The sequence below is a fragment of the Dermochelys coriacea genome, chromosome 7 (assembly GCF_009764565.3).
Source record: "Dermochelys coriacea isolate rDerCor1 chromosome 7, rDerCor1.pri.v4, whole genome shotgun sequence".
In the NCBI taxonomy this organism is placed as follows: Eukaryota; Metazoa; Chordata; order Testudines; family Dermochelyidae; genus Dermochelys; species Dermochelys coriacea.
The window spans coordinates 11,231,354-11,254,041 of NC_050074.1; the positions used below are offsets into that span (position 1 = coordinate 11,231,354).

General features: G+C 39.9%; 1 protein-coding gene across 1 annotated transcript in view; it reads right to left on the reverse strand.

Annotated features, from left to right (window-relative positions):
• The window catches only part of SHQ1 (SHQ1, H/ACA ribonucleoprotein assembly factor), a 102,347-nt gene that overhangs the window by 37,635 nt on the left and 42,024 nt on the right, over positions 1 to 22,688 (reverse strand). The window contains exons 8-11 of the mRNA XM_038411600.2: positions 20,573 to 20,727; positions 18,698 to 18,751; positions 13,794 to 13,917; positions 4,882 to 5,002 (exon numbers count right to left, since the gene is read on the reverse strand). Of these exons, the coding sequence (XP_038267528.1) occupies positions 4,882 to 5,002; positions 13,794 to 13,917; positions 18,698 to 18,751; positions 20,573 to 20,727 (454 nt within the window). The remainder of the gene's footprint in view (positions 1 to 4,881; positions 5,003 to 13,793; positions 13,918 to 18,697; positions 18,752 to 20,572; positions 20,728 to 22,688) is intronic.

The window sequence follows — 22,688 nt, forward strand, 5'->3', positions numbered from 1 at the left end:
TAAAGTCTGTATCAAGGAATACTTAAACATGTTTTCTGTCAGACAAAAGATGTTTATTCATCTTTCTCTGTCAGCATGGAAATTAAGCATTGTAAGCTAATGCAATGGCTACCCATCTACATATAAAGTCAACAGGGGAATGTGAAATCAATAGGACAGCAGCGCACAGGAAAATTAGCCATGAGGAGCTTATCCTGCCTCAGAGTACAAACAATGTTCCACCCCCTTTTCCTGCACCTAGGACGAAAATAGATCATGTTTCATGAAAACAGGATCTCGGTCTACCTTGGTGGAAGACACTGCAAAAGACTTTAAGTAAGATAAGACTTATTTATACAGGAGGTTAACCTGTTAACTATAATCTCTAGGAAGCATTTTATTATTTTGCATTATACGTAATCCTTTTTTTCCATTATCCTTACACACTATCTCTTGAATCTTTGATAATAAACTTATTCTTCACAGAGCCGTATATTTCAGTGCTAAGGTATTAGTAATTTGTCCTGATCCGAAGTTGAATCATACAAGCTAGTGTGTACACCAGTGGTCACCAACCGGTCTATCATGACTGACTGGTTATTCCTGGAGACTCTCCCAGTCGATCGTGATCTCCATTGGTGCAGTGGGGCTGGCTAAGGCAGGCTCTCTACCTATCCCAGCCCCACGCCGTTCCCGAAAGCAGGCAGTGCGGCCCCACAGCCCCGGGAGGGGCGGGGGCATGGTTCTCCGTGCGCTGCTCCTGCCTGCAAACACTGCCCCTGCTGCTCCCATTGGCTAGGAACAGAGAACTGTGGCCAATGGGAACTGCGGGGGAGGTGCCTGCAGAGAGCAGTAGCGCATTGAGCCGCATTGGTCCCTTCCATGAGTGGCGTGGGGCCGGGGCCGCCCAAGGTAATTGCCACCCCCTTCAATAGGCAGGTTCTGAATGGCTCTGCAGCATTAAGACCAGAAGTAGCATGAATACAGTAGGCCCAGCTATGCTGGACCAGCATATCTCTTCCACCATCCAACCTGCAGCCTCCCGGAGCCAGCCCCCCATACCCACTCCTGCATCCTAAAACCCTGCCCTAGCCCTGACCCCCCCCCCCCCAGAGCCAGCACCTCATGCCTCCTTCTGTACCCCAACACTCTGCCCCAGTCCAGAGACCCCTCCTGCACCCAAATTCCCTCCCAGAGCACGCAACCCCTCCTGCACCCCAATCCCCTGCTCCAGGCTCAGCCCAGAGCGCCCTCCCACACTGCAGACCCCTCGTCCCCATCCCAGAGCTGACACCACCTCCCAATCCCCAGCTCCAGCCTGGTGAAAGTGAGTGAGGGTGGGGGAGAGTGAATGACACAAAGGGGGGAATGGTGAAGGCGGGGCTTTGGGGAAGGGGTGGGGCCTCAGGGAAGGGCAGGGTAGATACTGGGTTGCCCTTAAATTCAAAAAGTGATCTTGGGCGTAAAAAGGTTGGAGACCATTCATGTACACTGTTCCCCTAGGGACAGCAGATCTGGTATTTCTATGACTCTTGGTGCAGAAGAGGCTGGACACTACAGTGGAATGCTTCAAAGGGGCTCAGGGTCTGTGGTGCACCTATTGTTAATCTGCAAGGCAAAATAAGGGCTGGTATAGCCCAGAGAAGATTGCGTGGGTGAAAAACAGGCTGATGGTGTCAAGGAGCTGACATTCAGTTAAGCACAAGCAAGTCTCCCTCTTGCTGGAGGCAGGGCGGGTAACAAAGTGACTTTCAGTCCTATATACCCTAAGAATCCTCACAGCTTCTTCTGGGTGTGTTCTCCCCTGCCGAAGCAACATAGGATAACTGCCCAAGTTTTCCCAGAAATCACTGATGCAAACATAAGCAGAATGTATGGTAGGCAGAGATGTGAAGCACATTTATCTCCAGCTCTGAATCAGAAAAGCTGCATTGTGGACTCATTCAAACTGTTTGTTCTGACTGGGTCAGATAAGTCTGTCAATAACTGGTTACAAATACACAGCTGTACTGTGGAGAAGGCCTTAAACTGGAAGCCTTGTGTAATCAGCATTCCAGTATACTCTTCTCGTCTAGGATTTGAAAGTGCAATAATATATAAAATTGTTCTAAACCAGGGGCTCCCAGACAGCTGTCTGCTGGTGCAGACCATGGAGAACTAATGGAGGTGTCTCCGCTTTCACAAGTTTCCAAGTTTTTCATGGCAAAAAGGAGCCAGGACACCTATAAAAGCAGATGGAAACAAAAAGGGCTCAGCCTCTATTATGAGTTGCGTACAAATCTGAGGCAAGAAAACAGGACCTGCCTTCAGAGACTTTGAACTCTCAGTGGGGCTGACGCTGCCAGCCACAAGAGCAGAGGAACACCTAGGGAAGAAGGGGACAATGCATTTTAGTCGCGTGTTCAGGGGAGCAAAGAACAGGTATGACAAAACAATAAAATGAAGACCAAAAGTAGATAGTATCATCAACTGATTTCAAAAAGAACGAAACACTTCATTAAAGATAACTATAAATACCGAAATATCCCCCCCACAACCCACACATATCCCCTTAAAATGTAAGCAATTGCAGCAGCTGCCACAGGGATGTTATGTGATCATGCATGAGAGTAGAGGGGGCTCCTGTGATCATTCTATTAGGATGTGCGCCCCCCCCCATTGTTAGCAGACCAGCCAATGCCTGTTTTTGATTCCCCTATATATTATTTGAAATCATATGTGAACCTAACAATTTCCTGCAACATTTATTAGCGGAAGACATTAAGGCTCCGATTCAAGAAAAGATCTCTGTTCAGGCCAGCACTTAAGCATGTGCTTAATTTCAAGCATACGGTTCAGTGTTATCCTGAATAGAAAAGGACATAAGCACATGATTAAATGCTTTCCTGATCTGGAGCCTAAAAATAGGAGATTGATTCTGCAGTTCCTCTGTCTCTTGCTCTCCTAATGACAGGCAACTATTGTGCCATATCATGATGACAGTAAAATAGCTTAATTGCCTCTTTCCAGAGGATGTCAGTTCTGCTTAACTGGTACCTAATGTATGTGTCTTGCAGTAAATGTATTAATTTATCAGTCCCTTATATCTACCCTACATTTTCCTCCACTGCATTTGAAGAAAGGCTAAGTTCGATGACTGGCTTGCTCGATGTTATATTTACTGACGTGGACAGCAGCAATACTTCTCTCCTAGGAGTCATTTCTTCGTGAAAGATGCATGAAAAGACCTCTGTCTTCATTTACTGTACTTTCTCTACTAAAGCTTCAGTCTGCTTATGAATTCTCCAGCGGCTCTCTTTAGGCTACTGGCCTAAACTGGCCTAATCAAAGAAGTGAAAACTGATTGAATTGGCAGTATTTTGATATACTGGGATTAAACAGTCTTTTATACAATAATAGATTTTTTCCCACTCTTCATAGTGGTAGCAAAATAAATCATTTTAAAATATACTAAAGAGCAAATGAATAAACAATCAAGTAATACACAGCATTTAGTAACAGACAGTTGTGAATTGTAGGACTATTATTCATTGAGACATTCTGGTGATGTCAAACCACATCTGTTTTAATAAAAAATAAAAATAAAAACACCCTCAGAACTCAGAGATGTGCCATTACTTAATATTAGCCTATTTAAGTTGGATCCATATTTTATATAAAATAAAAAATTCTCTTTCATATTTCCCTTCCTGCCCCAATACTTGCTCTGAAATTTTCTTGGGCATGTCATCCAAGATAATCTGTTTTTTGTGATTGGTTGATTTACAGGATTCACAATTTCTTGTGGCACCTTAGAGACTAACAAATTTATTAGAGCATAAGCTTTCGTGAGCTACAGCTCACTTCAATGCATCTGATGAAGTGAGCTGTAGCTCACGAAAGCTTATGCTCTAATAAATTTGTTAGTCTCTAAGCTGCCACAAATACTCCTTTTCTTTTTGCGAATACAGACTAACACGGCTGCTACTCTGAAACAATTTCTTGTGAATCTCTCTGTTAAATTATAGACTAAGATTTAGAGGCTGCTTACAGACCATCAAGCCATATCAGGGTGATATTATATTATACTGTATATCAATTACCATGCCTTCAGCAGCAAGATATTCACAGAGCAGTTTTAACACACCCACATTTTACATTTTACATTTTTACAACCATGACTGTACCAAGGCATTCTGGAGCTACTGAGGCACCTATACCCTACATTGCTGCTTGGAGTAGGGGCTTTTGGTAGCAAAACACTGCACTGACAGGTGGAGGACCAGCTGAACCAGGGTAGCTTTTTCCATCACTGCTTCCTCTCTACCCCAGGAACAAACCTGTGGAAACTGCACTTATTCAGCTGGATCTGTGCTACAATCCTCATTCTAGGTGCTGAAACCAATTAGTGCAAGCAGTAAATGTAAAATGCCTAAGTCAGTCAGCTGTTCTGTACAGATGAAATATTGTATGCATGTTGTTAGCTCAAGACATCCAATTCAGGATTTGTGAGTTGCCATAAACTTTTTTCAAATATTACATGGATGTTTTTTAATCATTTTAATTCCTTGGAAAAGCTTCTTGATTTCTGTGCAGTTACATGAACACTCCCATGAACCTGCATCTCCCTTATGTATTAGCAGTCTGCAACCAAACAGAATTTATATATATTTTTTAAAAGCAAACCTTCCATCCTTCTACTACTACCAACATCATTAAAAAAATAAAATGCCTTCTTTTGTCTTGCATGAATAGCATGTTAGGTAAGTTTAACAAGTGAAAGATTGAACAGATTTCCATTTATGATTTTAAGGAAGGATTTTTTTTTTTCCATTTTGAGGAGTTTACAAATTATCAACACTTGTTCCTGGATACAATATGCTAGCAACTCCCTCAAAATAGCAACTGATTTAAAAAACTTACTTGGTTTTTTGAATCCAAATACAATAGTCTGTAATGTAGAGATCATTAAGGATGTAGGCAGGGTCATTTTCTCGAAAAATCTTGTGAATGTCCAACAGACACTTCAAAACAGCACTTTTACCTGGAAAAAAAATTTATGCTTTTTGAAAAAATAAATAAATGAAAACTAAAACATTACAGTCTTACATTTAACACCTTAATAAACATTTCATTGCAACACTTTATATCTATGGCAGGTTTGGAGCAATCTTACTACCTTTTTATGTTGAGTTAGTGCCTCAGTCATTTGATTGGAATTCTCCCATTTCCCCTCATTTAAAAAACAAAATAAACGAGGAGAGATTTAGGTCCCAATTGCACAAGTTCTCTTCCATTGGACTCCTTTGCATACACGGAGCCTTACTGAAGTCAATCGAAGTGTGCCCATTTACAGTTCATTGCAGGATCGGAGTCTTAGAATTCATTAGACTGTTTCCTGCTGCTGTTAGTGACAAACTGGTTGGCAGCTCAAACGTCTGAGATAAAAAAGAACTCATCATACATTCCTAATATCTAAAAAAACCCCATTTTTAAAAACATTGGATAAATCTCTGAAAGATGTACATTTGGCAACAGAAATACATTTTCTTATTTCACAACCAGAAGACTCCTGTTCTGCTTCATTTTTCTTTCATATGTCACCATTTCTGCAAAGCAGATGTTTAGCTACAAATATTTCCTAATTACTTAGCACTTCCTTGCACCCTTTTTTCAAAAGCCTCAAAACCACTAAGGCTTAAGTATAAGTGAGAACATTTTAAAATATAGTTTTATTAGCCAGTGAAAACAAGTATCGCTAATAATAGAATAAAGTGTTCAGAGGGAGTCTACCAGCCCCTCCACTGGGGTGAGCACCTCCTAGATTATTTAATCTTAACTTGGCAAGGTTACACTCTTAATAAATAAAATAAATAAAATAAATAAACAAAATGTATAAAATAAATTTTAATAAATATAAATAAAATTTATAAAATAAAAATAAATAAAATAAAATAAATAAAAAACTAAGATCGACAAGAGATCAACTCAGAACTCCCCCTGCTGTCTAACCACAAGATTTTATCAGAGAAGTACCTCTGCACAGAAGAGCCTCAGTCTCAGTGTGTCTACGCAGAGGGGAGAGGAACGAGGAAGGAGAAGTTGTACAATAGGGTGTAAGTGGCAGGTGTGGAGTAGCTGGAAATATGCTGCACTGGAAGGGAACTAGTCAAACAGAAAACTAGAGAGAGAATCAGATAAAAATTAAGATGCACAAGCATGGGGCTGAACTATAACTTCTAAACTTTATCATCCTTAATATCTGTCAAGACAGACTATTCTGACTTGCAAAGAAGCAGACCCATTTTCTTTAAAAAATGACAATGTAAGTGAAAACCTTGTTTAGCTGTCAAACTGCCAACCAGAACAATTTGCAGTTAACAACAACAACAAAAAGAGTATAAAACAGGTTTTAGAAGTTCTCACAACACGTAAAAGAGGGGGGACAAACTGGGTTCGAGATTCTCTCTCTAATGTCCCCATAACCCTTGATTCTACTTCACAGATATTCATGGGGGTTTGATTGCTTTTCTAACTGGTGCCTAGATGCAGCAAACAGCACATCAAGTTAATGATTCCATAGCACTGTCTAGTGTTCTTGTACACTAGATAGAAGGGGAATTTTCATTTCATACCCACTTTATATATTGCTGCAATGATTTCACAAAGTCAGGATCCATCCTGTACACTAAGGGATGAGAAAGGGGAAATATGGTTTGTTACAGTTCTACTCTGTTTAGTTAAGGCACAATGGATGTTGTCATGGATTTCATTTTCATCACACTGTCCTTTAAGTCGCATACTGTTTACATTGGCAAAAAGAAAAAGGAGGAATACACTGTGTGACTGCACACGAGTTGCAGTTCAGCTTTTCTCAGGGCTGGTAGTGGCCTGAGCAAGACATTGAGGCATCTGCAATCTACTGTATTTTTTCCTTGTCTGGGGTCTATAGATGCCCAAAGATTGTAGTGTTGCCTGGGAGCATAAGAATATGAAGAGTCACTATATAACATGGGCCCCTCAAAGAGAAGGTTCTTGATAGTACTTTGTACCTCAGAGGGGAGGCCAGAGGCAGCCAAGAAGCTTGGGGCATGATTACTGCGATACCCATGGAATGTACAGCTGTATCAGCAGCACTGAGAGAGGTCTAAAGAGATATCTTGGCAATTGTCTGCCCTTCTCTTACGGGGGCATGAAATTGTTCCCTCTGATTCTGAAGCAGGTGTTCAATGAAAGATGAAAACTTTGAATAGTTTGTAAAATCATTTCAGGTCCTTCCAGGATTCAAAGATCATCACTGAATAGCAGCTTGGATGGTACTGGGGACTCTCAATAAGAAGCCTCAAGAGTTCTTATGTTGAGTGGTACTGGAGAAGGTACTGAAGAACAAGTGGTATGCCCTTCTCATCTGGTTACAGAAGATGGCACTGACAATGATTTTGGCGTGGCTCTAGATACCTTGTGGCTTTGATGCTAGTGCTGTTCTAAGTTGTTTACCTGATCGCTTTTCAGTATGAAGCATGATTTTCTTAGCCGGTGCTCTGGTTTCAATACCAGAAATGATGGGAGCCTCGGCGGAACCAGGATGCACGGTCTCCTAAGATCCAGAACAAGGAAGTAACTTTCCCCTTCTCTTAGCCTGTTCTGAAGAATGTAGCCTTTTTTTTCTTTGAGGGCCTGTATGGTTCTGAAGGGCCCTCAAGGTCTTTGCTTACCATTGCAAAAGACATGGTCACCAGGGGTCTGTGAGCAACCGGATCCAAGTACAGGGGGGTGAATTGTACCCCCTGGGTCTTAGAGAGCACTCACTCAACCAATAGGCATTTAAGTCTGTCCTCCCACAATTTCTTAGAACTGCTTTTAAACCCTGAACAGATCTAAGCGCTTGTCCACACTGGCAAGTTTCTGCGCAGTAAAGCAACTTTTTGCACTCGAACTGCAGATGTGTACACACTGCCAAGCCATTTTGTGTGCAGAAACTCCTCAGTTGCATCGCTGCAAAAGAACCACCACCACGAGAGTCACAAGGCTATTTGTGCAGAGGCTCCAGCGCTCTATTGCCAGTGTAGATACTTGATTGTTTTCTGTGCTGTAATTGGCCTCTGGAGCTGTCCCATAATGCCTCAAGTGATTGCTCTGCTCATTGTTTTGAACTCAGTTGCCCTGGAGACATGCGTCCCTCCCCTTTCAAAGCACAGTTTCTGACAGCCATTGTGTGCTGTGCTGATCTGCTCCGGGACACAAAGCAAACCATTAATGTGGAATGCTCGTGCTGTTGAACACAGAGGCAGGCATGTGCGTGTGTGTATGTGCGTGCATTGCAAACCCTTCCCAAAGCATCCTGCAGCCAGTTGCACAGTGGGATAGCTACCATAATGCACTGTTGTCTTTGCCATTGCAAGAGCTGCTAATGTAGATGCGCTCCAGCCTCACAAGGAGCAGAGTGTGGACACGCAACAGCGGTTTAATTCCAGCATTTTTATAAAAGTGGTATAACTGGTGGCGCAGAAACTTGCCAGTGTAGACATACCCTTTCATTTGAAAGGGATGTGAGTCCTCCCAGGCAGCAGAGGCAGCTTGACTATCTGACAAAGATAAAGGCCCAAGACAAAAAAAACCCAAAGGCTCAGATCAGGCAAATGACGAAGGGAAAAAAGAAATCCCATCCCAAAAAAGCACAAAACTTTAAAAAACTCCATAAAATAAAGAAAATACCAAGCAAATAAAAGTTTAAGGAGAAGAGGTAGCAAGCTGTGTAGCTAGCTAACTGACACCGCATTGCTCTGTTTCCAGCTGCAGATGGTTGAAAAGGAACTGGAGTGTGGTAGCATGTCCCACCCTCCCTATATATTCTTGTACCTGAACATGAGAATTTGCAAGGCGCAAAGGCAGACCCCACAGACATGGCTGGCAAAAATCGCCGATCAAGCATGCACAAGCAGATGCACATCCTGATGTGGAGAACCCATAGGACACTACTCAAAGAAGAAACTCAATTAAAATATCTCACCTTAAATTAACCTATTAATATTTTTTCCCCCTGGTGGGTGTTTGTGTCTGTTCTCCTCCCTTGGATATTTTGCTTTTAGTTGCACTCCAGACTTCAACAGAGTTTCCTCCAGTTTGAAAGAAAAAAATTGCTTTGTATGTTCATTTCTTGCCGTCACCTCCAATATACTTTATTTCTAACAGCTTTCTTGTCCCACAATCCCACTTGCTTTTGCATTTTTGGGGAGAGAAAAGGGGACTTGTTGGAGCCTATTCTCCTATCCATACCCATAGTCCATTCATTACAGCAACCCGCCAGGTAAACCCAACTCCCTCCAGAGCCTGTTAATTAAGGTCTTTCAGTCTATTCTTTCCTCAGAGAATGAGTGCCATAAGTAGGTTCCTGAACTCTGATCTGTGCTCTCTATCATAGACTGCAAAGTAGTGTCTGCAGGCCCACGGGCGTGCAGAGCACTGCCTCATGCTCTGACAAGGACATATACGGAGTGTCTCTCAATTCCTTCTTGACCTTGAAGCCTACCTCTGCAGTAGAGCAAAAGGAGGGTGGGAGGTGGAACATCCATAGGTAAAATACATCTCAAAGAACTCAAGTTACTATGAGGTAAGTAATCTCTCCTCCTTTTTCAAGTATATGTCCCTGTGGGTGCTCCACCATAGGAGACTCCCAATGAGTAACCCATCAAAGAGGTGGCTAAGTCCAGGATAGTTCAAAAGCCTTCATCACCAAAGGTGGTGGTATCTCTACCAACAGGTAAGATGGCAAAATGTTTGTCAAAGGCATAGAGAGAAGACCAAGTAGCAGTCCTGCTATGTCCTTGGGTAGCCCTGGCGATGTGGACTGAGTTTTAGAATACACTGTTGCTCTGTGCGGTGGGATGAATGTTGGCATTTTAATAGCAGGTGATGATGCAACCCGAAACCCACTTAGTCTGGCCCTTCAACCTATCTCCAATTGATACAAATAGTCTTGGAGAGGCCTGAATGATTTAGTTCTATCCACATAGAAAGCAAGGGCCCCCCTAACACTCAGTGAATGAAGGTTTGATTCTTCTCAAGAGGCATGAGGTTTTGAGTAGAAAACTGATAGCGAATCTCTGGGTTAATGTTATGTTCCAAGGAGACCTCGGAAGGAAGCAAGGATGGAGACATAATATAACCTTGTCTTTGTAGAAGGTAATACATCATGGACTCCCCATGAGCACTGCCAGCTCCCCCATTCACCTCACTGAGGGGATGGCAATCTTTCCATGGGGACTGACATTCAGGATATCCACCAGGGAATGCTTAGACTTTCACACTTCCCCCAGCAGGATCTGAAGCGAGTCTGCTTGCCTTTCCCTGCGGTCCTGGAAGGTCTTAAAATAATCAGCATGGGAGGGCAGTGGCGGCATTACCACCTTACCCAGAGACGGCGAGTATTATACAGATGGGGGTAAAAATGGGGGTAAAAATCCTCCGCCTGAGATTCTTGTTCTCCTGTACATCATCCAAACCAGAGAAGCGTGCGGTACCAATGTGTGACGCAGCACAGGACAGTCTAGAGATGCCGGTAGGGGACACGGTACCAGTGGGTGCTGGTGCTTTCTCTTAGGCCCCCAATAGAGTTGGTTGCTGTAGGGCCCCATAAGTTCCAATAACTCCATTGAGGAAGGAGATAAGGGAAGGGAACTCAGTGATAGTCAACCTTTGGGCCTACAATGTACATCCGATGCAGTGAGCTGTAGCTCACGAAAGCTTATGCTCAAATAAATTTGTTAGTCTCTAAAGTGCCACAAGTTCCTCCTTTTCTTTATTCCCCAGGATGTTCTTCATGAAAGGGACCCATGGGAGCAGGGAATTCACAAGTTAAGGCGAATATAGCAGACAGCAAAACTCTCTGTCCTGAGCTGCAGGCAACTGAGAAGGAACTGAGTGGTGGTGTGCTCACACCTCCCGATGTGCCCTCATTCAGAGCACGAGGCACTGTTCTCTGCAGGTGGATATTACTTTACAGTCTCCGATCAGGAGTGCACAGAGGAATGCACATCTATAGGGACTATACTCAAAGAAGAAATAAGAGGCACATAAAAATAATATTCAAACCTTAATGTAGCTATTCTAGAAAGCGTAACTCATTTACTGGCCCATCACCATGAAATTCACAATGCTATGTTCTATCCAAGGACATTTGTTTTTGGCCTTTACTAACATCAGTTCTTTACTCAAGTCTAAGATTTTATGGCCTATGAAGACTATGCCACTGTTTTCGCTCTAAATTCCTTTTCTTCAAGTCATTCACTGCAGGTAACTTTATTCTGTAGTTTGGAAACACAGGACTGAATATCAACTTGATTACCAAGTACCAAGCATGGAAAATTTCAATTGTTTTGTATAGTACAAATCAAGGTTGAAGAAGGAAACGATCTATTCAGAAAGTAATGATAAGTATTTAAGAATGTGCACAAGATTAGTGTAAACATTTGTGAACTAAAGATTTTCTTTGCTTCATCATAGGTATTTGCTGCACCAAAATTTTTCCAAGTCATACAATGATCACAGAAACAAGTCTAAGCATGGTAAATGGAATTCACTTTAAGGTGTCTTAAATAAATGAAAATATTAACCTGTAACAATTTAGTTTATTTGTAAAGTAACGGTATTACATTATATTGAGCAGTTAATAAACTGCTTTTATCGAAGAGATGTTTTGATTGCTTAAAAGTTAGTGGGACAGATTTTAAAATAATATATAAAAAGATCCCACATCTGTAAGACAACTGAAAACAATGATCTTATAAATATTTATGAGATTTCATTATATTAAACACAATAAGTGCCATAAGAGCCAGCGCATTTGCTCAGATTGTTGGACTCTGCAGGAGTTCACTGCTATGACTGCCTGCAGCAGAAATCCCACAATTTTAAACTCATGGAGCTTCAGAAGGACTTTTTCCTCTCCTATGAGGTTGTGTGTAGGAGGGTATAATTCGGGCCTAAATCTACATCAATCATTTGATGTTACAGAAATAAAGTCTCTGTAATCTAACTTTTTCACAGGCTCAGTGGCTTATGCATTGAAAATAAAACATTTATAAAGTAACAGGAGACTATACAATTCATTCAGCTAGTTTTTATTTCCTCAATCTGATTTTTTTCCACTCTATGGCATCAAATCAAGTAAATTAAGCTCTTTTCCCAGGGACAATTCTGTATATTTTTTCCACATACTTGCAAGCAGCAAAATTAGTTTGCATCTAAAGAAATAAACTGAACTTTATTGTCTCCCTCTTAAAGAATAACATGAAACTGAATATATGAGGACAATAAAAGATGTCACCAACCCCTTGTGTTTGCACGAATATAGTCATCAAATTCTAAGAGACAAAATCTCAAGAATATTTAAGCAGAGAGAAGTATACTAAAAAACTCAGTGTATCTCTATGCCAAACATATATATGTTAACATGAATTAATGCAAACGAACATTTAGTTTACCAACCAGCTCAAAAAAAAAAGTCAATACTGTGAATGTTGAGAGTGAACTCTACATATTTAAAAAAATTCACTCACAGTTTTCCTTCATGAGCTACCTGTCCAGCTGTTTTCCTGGCAGTTCTTCTCTTTTTATGTATATTTTTCTATTACATCAATTGAATAATATTTTGGAAAAGCAATAGTTTCTGAAAAACTAGTTAACAACTCATTTAATGACTGATCTGTAGGCTTGTTAATTGTTTGTGTCAACTCTGACAATCTACTTTTTAATGAGTGGAAATTACTGTTTTCCTAGGAGCTGTTCTTAACAGTCACAGGGTTATGCTCTGTTAAGTGCCTTTGGAAAGTGTACATCAGGGGTTCTCAAACTGGCGGTCGGGACCCTTCAGGGGGTCGCAAGGTTATTACATGGGGGGTCATGAGCTGCCAGCCTTCACCCCAAAACCCCGCTTCACCTCCAGCATTTATAATAGTGTTAAATATATTAAAAAGTATTTTTAATTTATAGGGGGGAGTCACACTCAGACACTTGCTATGTGAAAGGGGTCACCAGTACATTGAGAACCACTGCTATACATCTAGTACCCAGAGTCTCAGACCTTGGGCGATGCATTTTGTGTGTTATCAATAAACTGAACACATCAGACACTATCATAGCTGCAATGAAACTCCTTGCCAAAATATCTTATTCAATTTTAAATTCCAAATATATTATTATACTATGTTACTATATTACACTCCAGCTTCGTCTATCATGATTTAGGGAAAGGCCACTATGGAGTGTGAAGTCAATCAGATTACTCACTTGTCGAAAGTTAAGCACGTGCTTAAGTGTTTTACTGGATTCAAGTCAAAAGGAATGGTTTTGTCCATATAGCATCCCACTACTATATGTTTTGTTTACACGGCATTATTTGGTTATTTAACACTGTCTGATTTTACGTAGGTAAAGGCAGAGGCAGTGCACTAAAAGACAAGCTTATAGATGTCTTCCTCCCCCCCCAAGATATAATTATGGCTTTGAAAGTGATAAAAAACATTTTATGATGCATACTGCATTATTTTGATGCTTTCCACATCATGAAGCTGTTATTTCAGCCCTTTCTGGGTCACTGATAAATAATATGTTAGTTCAACATACATTAAGAAACTTTTAGTGCATGTCAGCAAGATCCACACGGACAGCTAGTGCATGACACATTTGTGTACACTAGAATTTACACCCTAGCTGGTGTGTACTAATGCTCTGTGTAGACAAGACCCCTTCATCCCCCATATAAATAAATATAGAGTACATCAGACTTCACTGTACATGGCTAATTAACACATATAGTAAAATATTAAGTATCTCACCTAGTTGCAATATCATGACTGTATCACTGAAGGCTCGTATCACTAATTTGAAATGTCTGTAGAGTGGATAACATAAAACCCTTCTTCCAAAGGATACCAGGACCTCAGAAATACTAGTGAAACTCTGAGTGAAATCAATGAAATTGTATAATTAATTTACTTGAATAAAAAAAGCACACAGTAATTTATTTTTTTTTAAAAGACATTATAGCTAAACACACACAAAAAGGTCTATAGTTTTAACAGCTATGGAAACAATAGGTTAATTTTAAACAGAAACAAGACCCAGCACTTTCAACTTGCATGGTACAATTATAAAAGTCTGACAAATTTATTGGTTTTTAACTGAAAAATATTGAATTCAGGGCACATTACAATAAAACATTTAACTGAAGTCTTTGCCATTCTTTACATTACAGCAATAAGTCTGTCCCTTAACATTATGTATATTAAAGAGAGCTATAAAAAGCCTTTTAAGAATAAATAAAAATTAAAAACATACGATAACAGAATCCACGTGTACACACACAAGAACTCTAAAAACGATATATGCCTTTGTCTTTTAGCAAAGTTATGGATACTGAAGATAGAGATAAATATATCTCCCCTGGGAAGGCAGCTCATTGTCCTCCTTTATAAGCGAAGAAGACCTCTAATTTACTTAGGCCAGAGGCATTAGTGAATTATTAAAGATTCTCTCAAGGGTGATTTCCTTTCCATCTTTCACTCTTCCAAGATAAAACTTTCCATTTATGAATTTCAAAAAAACCCACCCTTTTTCATCCTGAATTTGCAATTGATTAAAATTAATAAAAACCACTATTGCTAACCAGTCAGCCCTTGGTTCATATTAGATGAACATAGCAAACTTTTTTCATTTTAAGTTTATTGATACATATTTTAATTATTTATATATTGTTAGTCATTAACGTTACAGTCATAAAGTGTGCACATTCCATGCATAGCAAAATGACAGTCCATTCAAACAAACTATATCTCAGGCAATATTGTTTACATATTGATGAAAACACGCTGCTTCTACATGGTTTGCATAACAGATTAGTGCTGTACATGAAGACAAGCCCTTATAGCTCCTCCGTCGGCATAGTTAACCGACGGAGCTATGATGGCAGGATGCAGGATGGATTTTTCACACCCCGAGCAATGTAGTTAGACCAATGTAAGTCTGTAGTATAGACCTGGCCACTGTTATTAACAACTTGGTGCCAGATGACTGAATTTCCTGGGTGTGAAGTCTACTGCTGACTGTGGCTGAGGCAAGAATTGCTACATTGTACGGTAAACGCACACTCATAAGAAAACCTCTTCATTACAGTAAGTTACGATTGTGAAAAGTCAAGAGGTAAGACTGCCACTGCATTTTTAACTTCATCAGTTGCGCCTAACTACAGTGTTACACAGTAACACACATGGCATTGAAACGTTAAAAACTACAGAACTAAACGCCCAAACCCTGCAAACTCTTACTACTGAATAGTGTTTGCTATCATGAGTAGTGCACCACTGGAAGTGTTTGCAAAATTAGGCCCTTTTTTTTTTTTTTTTTTAATTGCCAACCCTACAAACAGAGGCTTAGCTCAGACAGTTAAGCTGGGTTATTTCTATCTTCTTTATCTTCACCAGAAATAAAGGTTCCACAGGCCAGATAAGCCCCTAAGCCACACCTGGGCAACCTACTGCTTTATACAAGTGTAACAGAAACTCAGGGAACAATTCTACTGAAAGATGCACAAAATGGAATAGAATTCAGTTCACTCAGTCTTGGCTGTACTGGCTATGTAAGGTTCACGGGAGTTGAAAAAAAGCATGGTTGAAAACATGAACCAAGGATAAATCAGTGTAAGCATCCACTGCCCATGTCTGCAGACACTCTGAAACAATACCTCTGAAAGATGTAAACTCAATCAGGGGCATATGGATTCTGCAATTCTGCAACTATGGAATTTGGGATATTTTTCAAGATGCCATGAAATTCACTATTTCTGTCATGGAATTTGCTGTTTTGCTGCAGCCAAGAGCCTAACATTTTGTCTTCTGTCTGCAGCCAGGCTGCAGTTGCTGCTTCCCATCCTTCCCCACAAGGGGAAGTTAAACAGATTACAGTGCATACTCCCTGCACTGTTGTTTGACGCCTGGTGGCAGAAGACTGGGGAGCCAGAATTACAGTCCAAATACAGCCCAAAGAGGAAGCCAAAAGTGCAGACTGGTGTAAGCTATGAAGCCTGGAAAACAGTGCAATAGTCAAGACCTATTGAGCTGCGGAGATGAGCGGCTGAAGCAGGCTACAAGTATCTGACTTCCCTGATACAAATTATTATTATTATATAACATTTATATTGCCATAGTGCCTAAAGGGCATAGCCAGATTAGACCCCCCATTGTGCTAGGCACTGTACAAACACCTAATAAATGACAGTCCCTGCCCACACATGGCAAAGGTGGTCCCCAGCTGGGCTATCAAGAAAACACTGCAAGAGCTGAGTTTCAGTGCACCAAAGTGGGCTTCCGAAAGAGGACTGGGAAAAAAATACCATCCTCGAAAGCAATCACTGTAAAACATATTGAAACAAATTTAACCTGAAGTAGTTATTTTGTTTTTTAAAATCAGACCCATAGCTGTGTGTGTTTGTGTGGAGATGGGAAGAGAGAAATGAATATAGCACGGTGATTAAATAAATTAGTGTTGCTATGGAATTTAGAAGTTGCTGGAGCAGAATTTAACCATTGGTGCAGTTTGGTCCCATTGTACCATGTAGTACACGGGACTTTGATTATAGAAATACATTATGAATTATTCACACTTCAAAATGTGAAGAATTTACTAATTGAACAATACAAAAATATTACAAAAGCAAACTAAATTCACAGGGTATTGTCAGAGCTAGTAGGCCCAGATGTGTTTTGACAGTCTCTCCATTCTGCTTATCTCATTTTTGTGTTTAGGCAGATTATTAAAATTTACAAGATTCCCCCTCACAAGAGTGGAATGGACACACAGCATCAGTTTTATGCCCTTACAATTGTGGAGAAACTCCTTACTATGGGGTTTTTATTATAATATCACCCAGAAGAACAGTTTCAGTTTCAAATGTGCTACAATCCTTGTTTGCTGGTATAAACCAGTTTTTAGGAATCACAGAGGCAGGATGAAGTAAAATATGAATATTTTAAATAGATATAACTTGGCCTGTCAATTCTGACAGTATCCTTTTATAGTGCATCGCCTTACATAATACACTAGCTTCTAACATGTCTTTGTTTAAAGAGCATACATTTATTTAATATTTAAATGTTTTTGTTATATATAAAAACTTTATAAAGACATGTGTGTTGTCATAAAGTACAGTTATTAATCCGCCCCTTAGTAATTTGCAAACTCAGTGATCCATAATGATTTTATATTTGAGAATCATAACAATATTTGATATTCATATCTTATGTTTCTGTCAGTTGGTGCTCAGGATGAGAGAATTTTTTTAGCAAAACAAATGCATTTCATCCATATGTTTTTAACTTGATTGTTCATCAGTCATTCATTAAAAAGGGACTTCTAGTCATTAAAGCAAAGTTGCATGATACTGCAATTTGTGTGTACTCTTTATTATATTTGTTCTTACTTCCATTTTTCCATGCCATGATTACCTTCTTTAACAGAAATAAAGTTTAATGCCTTAAAACCATTTTAAATCAAAGAATTTAATCAGAGAAACATGAAGATAAAACTACACAACCATTTTAAAGTAATACATTGTCAGTATCCCTTCAAACAGGTGATATGCTTGTGTGTGAGAGAGCTCAGTGTGAAAAAGATAACTATTAGAATAATCCTTTCTAAAACTAATTGCCCAGTAAAATAAAGCCACTTGCCAGTTTTTGTAGTTAATTTTTAAGATACTTTTCAAACATTCTGATTGACAGCAGCTGTCTTAGCATCCAATGCTACTCTCAGCCAGTGAAATCGGAAGATTATCTCTGGCTTTTGTTCAAACAGCTGGAGTTTTATACTATTATTTTCTAGTGCTACGAATTTGTTTGCATTTAATATGCCTACTTGACAAATATTTTACTATATTACAGTATCAAGCTGGTAAAAAAACTACTATTTTTTCATAACAGCAGGAAAATTCCTAGTTTAGTCAGACCATAGCTTTACAATAATATCCTTACTGACATACCACAAACCACATCCAACCAGATAAGTAAGCTTTATTAATTTAAGGAAAAATGTTTATGTGGTAAGAATGATATATTTAATGCTTCTTCAGAGTGTCAATCCAGTCCATGTGAGCAAGAGAAAGCACCTGATCTTGTTCCGGCTTACTTATCAGATGCAGACATCTTGCCAAAGTATTTGTTTTACTTTTTCTGTACCGCTGTTCTTTATATACATCAGTGTTCCACCTAATGGATATTACAGTTTGCTCCATGGTGGTGACAATGATATCAAAACTTTACCAGATATCTGTGTAGTCCAAAAATATCTCACTTACAATAAGCCTAGCCTGGAAATGTATACTGCAATTCCTAAAAGATCCATTTTAAATAATTCTATAGTTAGTTTGGAAGTTACAACATGTAATTAATTAAAATAACTACATACAGCAAAAGGAAATTTAAAACATTCAATACATCTATAAAAAGAAAAAGAGTACTTGTGGCACCTTAGAGACTAACAAATTTATTCGAGCATAAGCTTTCGTGAGCTACAGCTCACTTCATCGGATGCATTGCTGTAGCATGTACTCCTTTTCTTTTTGCGAATACAGACTAACACGGCTGCTACTCTGAAACAATACATCTGTAGTTATGAATGAGCAGAACATAACATACAGTAATAATGGTATTTTAACCACCAACATGACAGTTCTTGAAATTCACCTTACCTCGAGCCAGCACAAAGTTGCACTCAGTTTCCTGATATTCCATGACGACTCTACCTGATTTTTTTTTGGGGGGGGGGGAAGAGGAGGGGAATAAAACAAATATTATTTAATTCAACATTCAAAATTGCAGGCGAACTATTTTCAAAAAATATTCTGCCAGTAGTAATTTAAATGTTTAAAATTGCAAAGGTTAAGAATATTTATGACGTGTGTATTTAAATGACTGGGAATATCTAGTTTATGCATAAAACCTTTCAAACACAACAGCAATCACAGAAAAACTGCATTTTAGTGGAATTCTCTCTCTTAATAAATACACTTTCCTCCAAGCAACAGCACCTTGAATGTCTGCCCAATGAATCAACACAGCTCAAACTGAAATGCCTCTTTTTCCTAAAAACTGTTCAAGGTTTTTGGCTTCTAAATGGGGACCTAAATCCAGCAGTGCATGTACAGTGTGGTTCTTTTTAAAGTGTGGCAGATTCATGGGATTTGTAAGGTAGTATGCTCTAGCGGAATGAGAAGGGCTAGAAGCCAGGAATTCCTGAATTATAATCCTGGCTCTGATTTTACTTTGATTTGTGACCTTGGACAAATCATTTAACTTCTGCATGTCTCCATTTCCCCATTAAAAAAAATAGCATAACAATATTTATTACTTTACCTAACAGGGCTATTGTAAGGATAAAGTTGTGTGTGTTTGTACAGCACACTGAAAACAGAAGCGCTATATTAGTAAAAAGGATTATTATTATTATACCTGCAAAGTACAGACCTGCAAAGTTCTGCACACAATTCTAATGTCTATTCTTAAGGATTCATTCCAATCAGGAGAGCGAGATTGTTTATCTGCTCCACTCTGGTAGCAAAAACAAGGGGAAGTAACAGCTCTCAGAGAATATCAACACTCGTCTGCAGGGCACCTTCCTGGCCAAAGTACAGCTCTATGCTGCCCCCTCTCCCAATCTGGGGCGTGGGGGGAAGGGGGAGGAAGAGTGCTAAGGCTGTTTTGGGGAAGGGAAGAGAACATAGCTGAAGAACACGGTGCTCTGGCTGTTCTGTTTCCTATGGCCCATCAGAGGCTATGGGAAACAGAATGTAAGGGGAGACTTATGGTTACTCTTTCACAGGGGAAGGGCAAGCCCCACAACCGGTAGTGATCTAGGGGAAAGGGAGTACTCAGAATTGGGGCCAAAGTTTTCTGTGGCTACTTTGAAGGTTTCAAAAGTTTTGCTTTAGTTTACTGACTGTTTCTCATAACTAATACCTGTGCTCTAAGAGGCATTTTAAAACAAAAAACAGTTGTTTTAAAGCTTCAAAGCTATGGAATTCCCTGAACAGAAGCAATTCAAAATACCAGCTTCTGTGGAACTCCAGAACCCTGTCCTTCATCCTGCATGCCCACCAATGACATTTTACATAACCAAACACACACTGTTGTGACAAACAAACAATTCAAACTATTATAAAACTACCCAGAAAAAAAAAAGAATAAAAAAACAGTATTAAACAGCAGTCCTTTCATGTAGTCCCTATCTGGATAATCAAGTCATAGCATAGCAATGATCCAAGAAATAACCTGAAGTGATTCATTTGTTTTTATATCTCCTGCACCACACCCTCTTTCCCTCTCCCTCCCACAGTTAAGTGATGCTTCAGACCCGTCGCACCAGCATAAAAATAATTTGGAATGATACCAGTTCTAAACTGCTGTCCATTAGGCTAATCTAGAAATGTAACGTTTCAGTCCTCACTTTTTAAATTCTGGAACAAAGTCCACTTTAAAAGCTATGCCTTGTGGGAGACAATGCAATCTCTTGTAGACTGGCTGCTGAGCCACTTCTAAAGTTTCATTAAGGAAAAAAAAAAACTTACATTTTTGTCTCCTTCAGTAATACAAATTTCATAGCAGTATGCCAGAAGGATATCAATTAAACTGAAATACACTTGATGACGGGTTCTTTTATCTAGCAGGTAAGATTTATTTGTGAATTTTCTCAGCTGCTCTTTCTCTTCTTCTGACAAGGAGACTAAAAAAAGTAAAAGGACAACAGATTACAAATTAAAAACCAAAATGTTCCTTTTACAAAGAGATATACTTCTTCCACAATCCCATGAAAGCAAACTGGTTAACAATCTCATATTTAAAACAAAAACAACAAGGAGTCCTCATGGCACCTTAGAGACTAACAAATTTATTTGGGCATAAGCTTTCCTGGGCAAGAACCCACTTCATTGGATGCATGGAGTGAAAACACAGGAGCAGGTATAAATATACAAAAGGATGGGGGGTTGCTTTATCAAGTGTGAGGTCAGTCTAACGAGTTTAAATCAATTAACAGCAGGATACCAGGGGCGGAAAAAAACTTTTGAAGTGGTAAGAGAGATGCCCATTACAACATTACATATCTCAGAGACAAAAAGCCTAAGTCATTCTTACTTTGATTATTATCAATCTTTTACTGAACACATATTAACTCGACTTAGGGTTTAACTACACAGAGAAGTTAATGTGCAGTAAGCCAGGGTGTGAATTTAAAGCACAATAGTAGCTACTCCGCACTAACTCCCTCTGTGGACACTCTTACTATGCACTAAGAGTGCCCTCATGTGGTTTAGCTTAATATTCTTCCAAAGTGCATTAAGCTAGCGAGCACAAAGGCTCTGTCAGTGGACACTAAAGTGCCCACACAAGGAGTTAGTGTGGAGTAACTAGTGCACACCTGCTACTGTGAGCTTTCTCCCCATGTAGACAAGTGCATAGGCTTTTAGGATTGCCAATGCCCCGATCATGCAAGTTACTCTGTTTACGCAGATCCTTGTACCCATGTTAGAACCATTCTGAAAATGCCAGGGCTCAGTGAGGTTGCAAGGGTATCCTGTACAGAGCTCTATGCAAAATCAGGGCCAAAGACATGACTGAAAATTTCTGAAGTTCTTACCAAGGAACCTAGATATTAGCATTCCGAGAGCAGTGGCAGGGTAAAGAAATGATAAGAGAAAGAACGAAAACAAGAGTAATTCTGTCTCTCTGAACCCACTCAAGTTTGATTTTAGACCTGGATAAGGTTTAGAAGCTGTGCTGGTTGTATTGGCTGACAATCGCCTCCCAGTGCTGAATGAAGATCAAGAGTGAAATCCTGTCCCCACTGAAAGTCCATTTCGCCATTCATTCAGCCTGTCACCCCCAGTGTTCATGCTAATTTTTTCTGTCAGTTGCTTTTGATACTGGTGCTCTGAATGGGTCTGCAAACCTTCACAGGAACAGATTGGGATTGGCTCTAGAACAGCTATTCTCCTTCTTTTTTTACATTACCCAGAGGAGAGGACTGGGCAATTGCCCTTCTGAGCCCAGGATTTTCTGACACAGGGTTCTGTTTTCTCTCTTCCTGTTCACTATGGGGGCTGTGAGGAGGGTTTAATGGGAAGGCATGGTATACCTGCCTTCCGCATGCTGTCAACACCCTGCTCTCTCTTCAAATCACTGGAGACATCTGACACAACTGAAAAATTCACCCAGATCCAGAGCCCCCGGAGACTGGAATTAGATAAGGGCTAGGTGGTAGAGACTAAACTGAGTTATTGGAGTTAATTAACAGTAAGCATGCATGAAAACTGAAGTTATTACATACTACGAGAAGTACCCCAAAACTGACCACAATTATATTAGCGTCTTTGAACGAGGGAGCAAGCCTGCCATCTGCGACTCAGGTTCACAATTTGAGTGCCTTTTTGGTTCCGCAGCTGCTTTCAGATGTCACGTAGTAGCAGCTACCAAGCTCTCTTTCCATCACTTGTACTTGTCAAGGAGGTCACGGCCTTTTCTTTCAGATACAGACATCACCAGGGCCAACTGTCTCTTTACAGTTTAAGGCTGGATTACACCAACGTGCTTCACATGAGGCTGTATTGTAAACCATTTAGAATTTGTAGCTGGTAGAGAATGAGTCTGCCTACTTACTAAGCATACTAAGAGGCTGCCTGCTTACTA